The sequence below is a fragment of the Piliocolobus tephrosceles genome, chromosome Y, assembly GCF_002776525.5.
Source record: "Piliocolobus tephrosceles isolate RC106 chromosome Y, ASM277652v3, whole genome shotgun sequence".
Taxonomy (NCBI): Eukaryota; Metazoa; Chordata; class Mammalia; order Primates; family Cercopithecidae; genus Piliocolobus; species Piliocolobus tephrosceles.
The window spans coordinates 8,725,303-8,737,927 of NC_045456.1; the positions used below are offsets into that span (position 1 = coordinate 8,725,303).

Below are 12,625 nucleotides of genomic sequence, written 5' to 3' on the forward strand. Positions count from 1 at the left end.
TACTTTAATAAATGCTTATTGAACATGTATTAGACATGAATTTGAATAACAGATTAATAAAACATCATAACAGGCATAGAACCATGAATGAAGACATTGATCTATTCAAAATTTTTGTACCCTGAACAAAGTAAAAGTAATAAGACAAATTGTGAAAAAAGAAATTGTAATAAATGACAAAATATTAATTTTCTTAATATAAATGTACATTCTTGTATCGTATTTTTGTGAATGTATAGTGGCCCAGCCTTCTCAGAGGTAAAGTTATTATAGTTACTAAAAGATGAATTACTCATGGCTTTTTACTCTTGCAGTTTCACTTCTAGAAATCTCTTCTAAGGATAGAGATGATTTTACAAGAATGTTTATGTAGCATTTATAAACTACAATGTTGGCCGAAATCTAAACATACATCATTAGGCGTATGATAAGTAAATTGTGATGTGCCTGAACCATGGAATACTATGTAGCTGTCGAAGAGAATAATGCATATTTTTATACTGATTTAGAAATGATGCCAAAGTACTTTAATTTATGAAAGCATGACTTTATGAAAGGTTTAATTTATGAAGCAGGATCAACTCTCCTGATTAAAACTGAAAATGATAGATGAAGTCTCCTTTAAAAACCTTCTTAGAAGCTTCAAAAAGCTGACGCTGTAAGAATAAATTATCAAATCAAACTTTAAAGGCTGGAACCCAGAGAGATAAGCAGAACACTGATGCTACTTTTGCCCTGGGAGCATGTGTATTGAACTTAAATTGGTGGTGCCCCAGGCTCCTGACAGAAACAAACAGAAAATCCTCTCTAGAAACACACATTCATCCTAGCCCTCATAAATCTCACAAGTAATTTTTGGAAGAAAATGAGCTGTCCACAGAATAACTAAACACATAAAGAAAAAAGGCATCATGGTAATTATTCACAGAAAATAACCAAACAGCATCTGTTTCAAGCAAAAACACACTGAAATAAAAAACTCAATAGATGACTTTAACAGTTAAAGAGATAAAAGAGATACAGAGTAAATTAGTGAACCTGAATATATGAGAAAAATTATCCAGAATGTAGCACAGAGACAGGAAAGTATGAAAGACTTTAAACAACATTAAGGGAAGGAAGGGAGGAATGGAGGTGGTGGATAAGAGATAGTTGAATATCCATTTTGTTTCAAGTATCCACATGTTAACAGTAGCTTTCAATGTAGATAATAAAGTTCTAAATGCTGGAAGGCCTTTTAGAGATGAACAAGCCTACCTTTGCACCATTTTGCACATGATGTAACAAATAGAGAGCCAGAAAGGTTAAGTGACTTACAGAGCTAGATCTAGAGTCCATTTCACTGTTCTTTCTCCCCTGAAATTTGTATTCCAATCAGTTACTGGAAGGGGAGATGGGGAGACCAGGACCTTAGAGAATCTTGTACACATGTACACAGATATTCATAGCAGCATTGTTTGTAACACTGCACAACTGAGCATAACCCAAATACCCATCAGCTGGAGAATGGAGAAGTAAATTGTGGCAGTCATATGATGGAATAGTGTAAGCAATGGAAGGAATGAGCTACAGCTACTAGTGTCAACATGGGCAACTCTAAAGCCTGATACATGCAGAATGATTCCATTTATAAAAGGTTCAGAAGCAAAACACACAAAAAACTTAAAATACTCCTTAAGAATTCATGCAAAGGTTGTAAAATTTGAAGACAGGTAAGGAAATTATCTTAAAAGGCCCAGGTAGTATTGACTCCAGGGGAGAAAGGGCAATTGTGATTGTGGAGGGCCCCTGGGCAGCTCCTGGACTGCTACTTTTTGATTTGGGTGGAATTACATGGGTGTCGGCCTCATTATTAGTCTGTAAAATGTTATTTTGTAGTGTGCATTCTTCTGAATGTATGATAGAGATCACAATAAAGAACAAAAAAGCAAGGTTCAGTGTCATGCAGTACGATGTGCTCCTTGTATTTGGTTTTGGGTGGGTTTTTGTTTGTGCAAAGGAAAAAGCATTCCTTAACATGCACGTGGAAAAGTTCTGGGAAGGTACACAATCTATTGGTTTTGCAAATGGGATGGAGCATCTAGGAAGAGAAAGTGAGGTGTACTTTTTCACATTGTTTAAGTTTCTTACCATGTGTCTAATTTATTTTTGTAGCTTTGTAGCAAAACTTCACAGCCAAGATTATTTAGCTACTCTACTGAATCACTGTATCGTCCTGGAGTAAGGGGCATGTTAAGGAGGAAGGAAGAGTGAACACTGATAATTTTCGAGGGTGCATTTCAGTCTGCCCACAGAGTTTTTGCTTCTACTCCCCACCCCTCCAGTAGCTCAGTTGTGGCTACATACCTTTGATGGGTACATCTGCCTCTCCCTGTCACAAATTACTGAGTGATGGAGTGTGAATCATGTGCAGCCCACAGAACTAGGTCAACATAGGAAGTTTTAAAACATTAGCTAGACACTTCATATACTTTGCGCGATAAGGTGACACATAGGAATAATTCAGTCTTCATTCTCCAATTTCTATTCATTGACTAAAAGAAAAATAATTTACTTGCCTTGAAATGTAATTTAAAAGAAAAGAATCCCAAAAGTGATGCATTTTGTTGTTTAAATCTAGAAAAATGTTTCATTAAAAGCCAGATGAATACTTAAACAGCCTCAGATATCCACCTGAAATGAAACAACTTCTATCAGTTCAATAACATGACTCTTTAAATTTTCAGTAGCAAAATGTATTCTGTGAATGTTTCATCCTTAGTGCTGAAATCTAGTTATCTGGTATCATGAAAGGAATAGATTGCTGTATGCCCGGTTCAGAGCCAAATTTTTATTTTTTTCAGTAGTTTTCAGTATTTTTCAATAGACTCTAGCACCGAGTTTATTAGCACAAAAATAAACATAGTTTGGGAGCTATTACAATTTTAATTTTATTTAAAAATTTTGCTATAAAGGTTACATGAACAGAAAATTTCAAACAGTATCAGATTAAAAGTGATAATTTCTATTCATTATGATGTCTTTGCTTATGTGGATGCCTTGTTTATGAAGCAGAAATTATTTCAACAAGAAAAAGTTATTTTGTGTGGGGTGAGTGTATTTGTAGGCCTTGATTTTTATTCACATTGATTCGAAGTTACTTAGTGACTCACTAGTGAAACATGCTAATATATTGCCACTCTCTCAATTTGATACATAAACTCTATGTTGCAGTTATTTTCTATATTTTCCTTTGAAAGAAGATGCATTTTGTAAACTTAGAGACTTAAAATCTATAAACAAAACAGTTTTGCTCTGAGAAGTATTTTATTTTCTGTAGAAAAATGAATTGATACGCACATTTGGAGAAAGTACTTCCTGAATTATTGGTATGTCTGGTTTCATTTGAAATCATGTTTCTTGCAGCTGTTTTTCTTTCTACTTTACAGGTTTGTTTTTCTTCTTTTCGGGAATTACGGCAGCATCTCTTCCTTAAGGAAAAAATTATTTCAAAATCTTACAAAGCTTTGATAAACCTGGTTCAAGGAAATGATGATAATACATCAAGTGCAGAGGAGGTAAAAGTAATCATGTGACCATTTTATCATTTTATGAATTGAAAATCTGTGAGCTATTGAAAAGTTATTTAAATTGGAATATTAGAATATATTAGAAAATGCTGCTCAGTGGATCAAGAAGAAAAGCAGCAGAGGTTATAATGGTGGACTTTTATGACATTGAAAAATATTTGATTAAGGAGCCAATATTTTATCGATTTGTATGTAATTCTGTAGCATATTAAAGTTTCAGTTATCAGGAACCTTGGGGAACAAGTCCTTTTGTTTACAGATTTAACTGTTAAACTTTTTTATTTGTATTGTTTGGATAGAAATTGCTCGTAAGTGAATTATGTGTTTACTGACTTCTTAAATAGAATATACTGAGTATTATTTAACTTTGTATTGGTGATGACATAATTTTATTATTAGTATAATGATTGTTCTTTTAGTCTGTTGGATTGTTTCTTTCTAAGGATATTTTTCCCTCTAGCAAGTGTTCCTACACTGCTACGGGTTTTTTAGTCCTTCTATCTGCTTTTTATAATTTTACTCTCTTTTTCCTTGTGGCTGATTATAATAAGATCCTCCTCAGGGCTGGGTGTGGTGGCTCACGCCTGTAATCCCAGCACTTTGGGAGGCCAAGATGGGTGGATCATGAGGTCAAGAGATTGAGACCATTCTGGCCAACATGGTGAGACCCCATCTCTACTAAAAATAGAAAAATTAGCTGGGCGTGGTAGCATGTGCCTGTAATCCCAGCTACTTGGGAGGCTGAGGTAGGATAATCACTTGAACCTGGGAGGCAGAGGTTGCAGTGAACTGAGATCCTGCCATTGCACTCCAGCCTGGGTGACAAGAGTAAAACTCCATCTCAAAAAACAAAAAAAAAAAAAAAAAAGAAAAAAAAGAGAACTTCCTCAGGTCTCTTATGTGGTAACTGTGGTAACTTATGTCAGTACATTAATGTAGGAAGTTAGTAAAAACTGTGGGAACTTCATAAAGATAATATTTATGCACATTAATTTCATACCGAGAAAGACACACATGGCGACACTAGAAGTAAATCAGTAAGAGCTGAACTAATGTTGCTTTTTATTCCCTCAAGTCACTGTAGTGCCTAGCTCTGACTTCCTTCTGGATTGACCATTTTTGTCATGGGCTATGCTTTGTATTTGTATTCCAGTCTTAGCCATATAAGGATTTGGGTCCAAAATATGATCTTGTTAATGTAATAAAACATAACAAAAACACATTGTGTTGCATTTCTTATTACTGTTCTAATTTCCTGGGAAACCTCATGAAAGTCATTGTTAAAACTGCTACACCATTTCCTTTCCTCACCTCAATGATTTTGCCAATTTTAGAAAGGGGAAGGAATGTTTAGAAATTAATATATTGAAACCACTATGTGCAAGGCCCCATTTTTGGCCCTTTACATTGTTAGTTTTAAAAGCAAACCTTCCAGGTAGTAAAAATTTCCCCAGGTTTCAGATGAATAGCCTGCTTCAGAACTCACAACTACTGACAGAAGTGTCAGATTCCTGGGAACATATTTTGTCTCCTATTGAGTGAATGCCCCTATCTTTCTTCAGTAATTACCACATAGAGAGGCAGTATAGGGTAACAGTTAAGGAAGAGCATGGGCTCTGGGACCAGTTGGATTCAGTTGAGATCCCAGCCCTGCTACTTGCTATGTGACCCTGGGCAAGTTACATAACTTCCCTGTACCTCATTTTTCTAATCTGTAAAATGTAGATGATAATACCACAGACCTAGGGTACTAGGGTTATTGTGTGGGTTAAATGAATTGATACGAAAATGGCATTTGGAACAGTGCCTGGCATAAAGCAAACACTCAATAGATGTTGTATATTATTATTTTCATTACTATTATTACTACTGTTTCTAATGTTGTATATCCATATGTGTGTGGAAATGAGTATGGCTTGGACTTTAAGAATAAAATTTCAGCAATAAGCTCTAAGTAGTCTAAAGATAGTTTAATCAGTTTTATTCATACAAAAGTTTACACTCATAGGCTTAGTGCAAGTCACTGATAAAATACAGACTGGATTATTTTCAGTATAACTGGGGTACATATTATCAGACTTTTTTTTTTTTTCCCAAAATGGACTCCAGGTTTACCTCCTTTTTGACTCTCTGTTGGATACCCCATCTGAATAGATAGGGAATTTTATATATTTTATACATTTCATATTAGTAAATTGTGTATAATCTATAATATGATATGTTATGATTTGTTTTTAAATATTTAGGTCATAAGCCCTAGCCAAAAGCACACTTAACTTTTTTTTTTTTAGTTTTGCTACACATGGTACATGTTTTATAATTAGTTATTTAAACTTTTTTTTTTTTTTATAAGGAATGTCTTGTACCTCTTTGTGGTGAAGAAGAAAATTCTGTCCATATCTCAGATGAAAAGTTATCAGACAATTTTCAAGATTCAGAACAGCTAGTAGAGAAGATATGGTATCGTGTAATGGATGATAACTTGGTTGTTGGAGTAAAAACTACATCTTCTTTAAAGCTGTAAGTAAATTCCAACATGATAACACTATCTTGATGCTCCAGAACAGTACTGTCCAATAGAAATTAATGTAAGCCACATGTGCAATTTTAAATGTTCTAGAGGCCATATTTAAAAATGTAAATAGAAGCAGGGGAAATTATTATTATTATTATTTTTGAGACAAAGTCTCACTCTGTTGCCCAGGATGGAGTGCAATGGGATGATCTCGGCTCACTGCAACCTCCGCCTACTGGGATCAAGCAATTCTCATGCCTCAGCCTCCCCAGTAGCTGGAATTACAGGCATGCACCATCATGCCTGGCTAGTTTTTGTATTTTTAGTAGAGATGGGGTTTCACCATGTTGGCCAGGTTGCTCTCAAACTCCTGACCTCAAGTGATCCCACCCACCTCGGCCTCCCAAAATGCTGGGACTACAAGTATGAGCCACCATGCCTGGCCATTTTAATGATATGTTTTATTTAACCCAATATATCCAAAACATCATTTTAACATGTAATTAGTATAAAAATTGTTAATAAGATATTTTGCATCTGTTTTTTCATACAAAGTTTTTAAAAGTTGGTGTGTATTTTACATGTATAACATATCACAATTCCAACTAGCCACATTTCTGGTGCTTAATAGCCACATATATCTAATAGCTACTCTCTTGGCCAGCACAGCTCTAGAAGTATCTCTTTTACACAAATGCATTGAGTTAATAATATGAAGAGGATGAGATTTATGAAATTAAGACACTGTAGTCTCACGGTGGAGATAATCAAACAGCGTACAGAACTTTTTAATCAAAACATTTAGAGGTATTAGGGATACTTAGAGACTATTGACCAAAGTGAATAGATGAAAGTTTAGTTAAATAACAAAGTATCTCCCTCTGATAACAGAGGATATTCTCTTTTGGGCTGTTGAAATCACGGATAGAGAAGTAATGTGCATGCCATCTATATCTGCAGTCTAGCAAAGAGCTTTTTAGCCAAAACAGGCTAAATACAGGCATTACAGTAACTACATTGAATTTGAACCACAGATACACAAATAGAGAGAAACCAGATAGTGCCTTGTAATAGGTGATGGCAGTATATTTGAGCAGCTTAACACAGTAAGGGAGCCAGACTACTTATCTCGTGGGTTTGAGATACGGATTTATTGTTTTGTTTCAGTGAATTTCTAAGCTGTTTTGGGCTGGTTGATCATCTGGGTTTTTCTTCTCTTTAATGTATTAATCAATTTTATATTGTAAAATAAGTCTCGCATTCTTGTGGTAGTTTGTCACTGGATTTGGTTTGCTATCCTTTGGTCAAGAATATTTGCATCTAAATTCATGAGTGAAATTGGCTTGAAATTTTCTTGAATGATACTTGCCTGGTTTTAGTATCAAGGCTATCCTAGTTTATAAATGAATTGAGGAATATTTCCTTTTTTCCTGTTCTCTGGAGCAGTTTATGTAAATTTGGAATTACCTGCTCTTTGATATTTGGTTGTAGTCGCCTGGAGTGCAGTAGAAATCTGGCATTTTCTTTGCGAGGTGACTTTTAACTACTGTTTCAATTTCTTTAGTTATAGGATTATTCACATTTTTATTTATTCTTGAATACATTTTGCTTATATTTTTCAATTATTATATTTATTAGCATAAGTTGTTCCTAAAATCCTCTTTAGGTATTTATCAACTGTATTGTTAGTGTTTGTCAGTGTCTTTTTATTCCAAATCTTATTTGTGTCTTCTTTTTCCTTGATCTTGCCAGAGATTCATCCATTTTATTAGATCTTTTCAAATAATTAAATTTTTTGTTGATCTTCAATTGTGTATTCCCTGTTCATTTCTGATCCCTTTTTATTTACTTTTACTTTATTTGGATGTATTCTGTTATTCTTTTTCTAAATATTTAACAGTGACATGATTAAGTGCAGATTTCTTTTTTTTTTTTTTCCTCCTTTAGATTGTTGAGCTTCCTCAGACTGTTTTGTTTTCTTCTGGCAATTCAAAAAATTCTTAATTCTTAATTCTCAACATACTGATGCTTCCTAACTTTCTCCAGTATCTGTCTCCTTCTCGAACTTCAGTTAGTACTCTGTTAGACCTTCTCATTCCATGCTCTATGTCTCTTAACATCTGTTTCATATTTTCTATTCATCTAGATAATTTCTTCTGATCTATATTATTTTCACTAATTATATCTTCAGTTCTTTCTATTCAGCTATTTAATCCAGTCATTGAGTTTCTAAGTTTTATTATTATTTGTATTATCATAAGTTTTATTCTTTCTTTTTTAGATCAGCCTGGTAATTTTTTATTCTCTATTTTCTGTCTTGTCTTTTATTTTTTTTTCATATGCTAAACAGAATTTACTTAAAATGTTTTTATGTATAGAACATTTCAAACATACAAGGAGAATAGTGTGGTGAACCCTTCTGCCCATCACTCTGCTCCAGTAATTATCAACTCATTGCTAATCTTGTTTCATTTATACCTCCATGCACTCCTCACCCACATCCCCCAGATTATTTTGAAGCACTCAAAGGCATTATATTATTTCATCTGTAACTATTCCAGTGTATGTATCTAAAAAATAAGAACTTAAAAAATATAATTACCCCCCAAAATTAACAGTAATTCCCTCAGTAAATGGTCAAATTTCCCATTTCTGAATTTAAAAGTATTTTTTCAAATCATGAGTCAGATAAGGACTATAAATTGGACTTGACTGTTATCTCTAAGTCCTTTGTAATCTGTAGTCTGTAGGTATCCTTTTTCTTTTCTTTTTTTTTTAATGCAAAGTATATTTTATAGAAGCCAGGCAGTTTGCCCTGTGAAGTTCTATAGACTGGATTTTGCTGATTACTTCCTGTGGTATTGCTTAACATGTTTCTCTGTCTCCTGTATTTCCTCCAAATTGATGGTTAGATCTAGAGACTGGGTCAGAATAATGCCTGGATTTTTGTTAACAGAGTACTTCATAGTATTGCTTTCTTCCATGGGGAAGTATATAAAGTGTGGTCATTTTCCTTTTGTGATATTAGCAACTATTGATGCTCATTACTTAGTTTCATTGTTCCATTACATTTTACAACATGATGGTATTCTAATTCTATTATTGCTTCTTTATTTACTACCTGGAATACTTCTATAAAGAGAAACCTCTTCTCATCAATTATTTAGTTAGACCCTCAAATATAGTTTGTAATTTAGAAATCAGAATTTGAGTGCAAGAGGTACTTATTTATCCTGAGTGGCTTGTTGTTTCTGGGCCTTTTTAGTAAGCAGAGGTAGGAAATAATGTGTTTTGTTAGTTTGGTTTGTTGTGGTTTTGGTTTATTTAGAGACCACAATTAAAATATTATTTTATTTATTATTATTAAAATATACTGTAAGTCCATGCTGATACTTCAGATTAAGGACTTCACGTTTTTACTTATCTCCATGATGTAAAAACTTCAAGGTTTTTGCTTATCATCATGATATATCTTCTTCTTTCTGTATCGTCTTTCTCCCCTGTTGATAATTCCAATTCTCTGTTGTACCTACTACATAATTACTCTACAGTATATATGTAGTGTTGATAAAACAGCATTCCCAACAAAACAGTAGTTCAATTAGTGCAAATGAAGATTTTTGAGTTCTTTTAAAGTCTTTAGTATAACTCATTAGACATGGTCAAATTCCTGTAGTAAAGGAGTTTTCTGTATTAGGTCATGTCACCATTCTTACCTGTTTGACAGTGCTGGAATGTACTACAATAAGCCTGTATATATTTGTAAATTATTGTCAATGTAGATATGGAAAGAATTGCTGAGGGATAAACAATATTCTGACTGAAAAAACATTCAAGTTATTTAGAGGAACAAAAAATACAATTTTTAGTTTAGAGCTGTTTGCATTCTAAAGTATTACTAAAATAAACTCTTAAAAAATAATGAGTAGATTTTTTCTTGTTTAAAAAGAGGAGGCAAAAAAAGACCTACTTAAAAAATAAAATCCAGGCATTATTTTACCATTCCTTTACCTTAAATTTTTTTTTCTTTAATTTTTCTTACTATCATTCCTAATACCATTCCTCTATCTTAAGAATTTTACTTTCCTAAAACCTAGCGTATTTACAATGTTTTTGCTTGCCTTTTTAAAGAGAGGTGCTATCACAGGACCTTTAAAAATGTGTTTGGCTTTTACTCTTAACTTTCTGACATATTTTACATTTGAAATGATGTTTTCCAGGAAAGGAAAGAATAAATATTTTTTTTTTTACTGTTGTTTATATGACATTTAATTATCAATTTGATTTTAAAGAATGAGCTTTTAGATTAAACCAAAGTCTGGGTTTTTTACAGGTCCCTGAATGATGTGACTTTATCATTGTTAATGGATCAAGCCCATGACTCCAGATTTCGGCTTCTTAAATGTCAAAATAGAGTGATTAAGTTGAGTACAAATCCTTTCCCAGCACCATGCTTGAAGCCATGTGAAATAGGATTGGAAGCAAAAAGGGTCAAGTTGACCCCTGATAGCAAGAAAGAGGAAAGCTTTGTTTGTGAACACCCATCTAAGAAAGAGTGTGTACAGATAATTACTGCTGTAACATCTCTTTCACCACTTTTAGCATTCAGTAAATTTTGTTGCACTGTACTGCTACACATTATGGAGAGAGAGAGTGGTAACTGTCCCAAAGATCGTTATGTTGTGTGTGGCAGAGTGTTTTTAAGTCTAGAAGATCTTTCAACTGGGAAGTACCTACTGACGTTTCCAAAGAAGAAACCTATAGGTAATTTTGTTGGCACTTTTAGATTATATATTTAATTGAATTAGAAAATTTTAAGAATTCTGTTTATCTGATAATGGACAGAGTTTAATGACAGAGCTTGTGACTTTTTTTGTAGAGCACATGGAAGATCTTTTTGCACTTCTCGCAGCATTCCACAAATCTTGTTTTCAAATCACGTCACCTGGCTATGCCCTGAATTCAATGAAGGTGTGGCTCTTAGAACATATGAAATGTGAAATAATCAAAGAATTTCCAGAAGTGTACTTTTGTGAAAGGCCGGGAAGTTTCTATGGGACACTCTTCACCTGGAAACAGAGAACACCATTTGAAGGGATTTTAATAATCTATTCCAGGTAATGCGCATTAAATTGTAATCAGTCCAGAGAAGTTAGTGTGTATGAGTGTGATCAATGTGTGGTTCAACAGCGATCTGCATGGGTTTTGTATTATTGCCATGGCTTAGCATGAATGGACACATTGGCTTCATTTAGAAACTGAAGATCTCTGCTTTAATTTTATATTTGTTTTTGGCTTTTTTTAGTACCTAGTAATTATTTTGAGATTTCCTGTTACCTCTCTGCCACATTAAAATTTTAAAAAATATTATATTGACCTTATTACTCAGCAAAAAAAAATTTAATTGGAAACAATCTGATTGATATTAACTGACTTGATATGGGATATGTATACTTGATTGCTGTAGTCTGAATTTTATCAGTTCTCATATACGTAATTGGTTCTGTTTATCATTTTGGTGTTTATAAATGAATATTAATTGATTACTGCAATATATTGTACATGACTGCTTTGTGCTGTCCTAATTTTTGTAATATTTTGTTTGGTTTTTTATTTTAGGAATCAAACAGTTATGTTCCAGTGCCTTCATAATCTCATCAGAATTCTCCCTATAAACTGTTTCCTCAAAAATCTAAAATCAGGAAGTGAGAATTTCCTAATTGATAATATGGCATTTACTTTGGAGAAGGAACTAGTCACCCTTAGTTCTCTTTCTTCTGCCATAGCTAAACATGAAAGCAATTTTATGCAGAGGTGTGAAGTGAGCAAAGGAAAGAGTAGTGTCGTCGTGGCTGCTTTATCAGACAGAAGGGAAAATATCCATCCCTACAGAAAAGAACTTCAGAGAGAAAAGAAGAAAATGTTGCAAACGAACCTAAAAGTGAGTGGTACCCTTTACAGGGAAATAACTTTAAAAGTAGCTGAGGTTCAGTTGAAATCAGACTTCGCTGCACAGAAACTGAGTAATTTATAATTATAATTTCTATTTGATCATATTTTAAAATATGTTTTCACCACCATATAAGATTTTGGTTCTACTTGCTATACGCCTCCTTTGTAAAAATAAACACTGAGGCTTACTGTAGTAGAATCTTTAGTTTTGATGATGCACAAAATAAACAGCAGCAGTTCTCAACTAGGGCCATTTTGTCTCCCTCTCCTCTACCCCTAAGGGGCATTTGGCTATGTCTGGGGATATTTTTTTTTTTTTTGGTTGTCAGAAGTTGTGGGGTCAGGAAGGAGTGAGGCAGAGGTGCTATGGGTGTCTAGTGGATAGAGGAGACCAGAGATGCTGCTAAACATCCTACTATGCAAAAGACAGCCCCTACAACAGAAAATTATCCAGCCCAAAATGTCAGTAATGCAGAGGTTGAGAAATCCTGTCTTAGAGTTACTTAAGTGAAGACTGAAGTGGCATAATAGTATTTTGGTCTAGATCTTTTAAAAACTTCATTTTTTTTTTCTTGCTTTCTGCTTAGTA

The 12,625-nt window shown here is 33.7% G+C and overlaps 1 protein-coding gene across 1 annotated transcript in view; it reads left to right on the plus strand.

The window, feature by feature from the left end:
• The window catches only part of FANCB (FA complementation group B), a 28,758-nt gene extending 16,640 nt beyond the window's left edge, over positions 1-12,118 (plus strand). Inside the window, exons 6-10 of the mRNA XM_023199051.1 lie at positions 3,429-3,557; positions 5,923-6,089; positions 10,418-10,848; positions 10,964-11,201; positions 11,704-12,118. Of these exons, the coding sequence (XP_023054819.1) occupies positions 3,429-3,557; positions 5,923-6,089; positions 10,418-10,848; positions 10,964-11,201; positions 11,704-12,118 (1,380 nt within the window). The remainder of the gene's footprint in view (positions 1-3,428; positions 3,558-5,922; positions 6,090-10,417; positions 10,849-10,963; positions 11,202-11,703) is intronic.
• Positions 12,119-12,625: the final 507 nt, after the last annotated feature.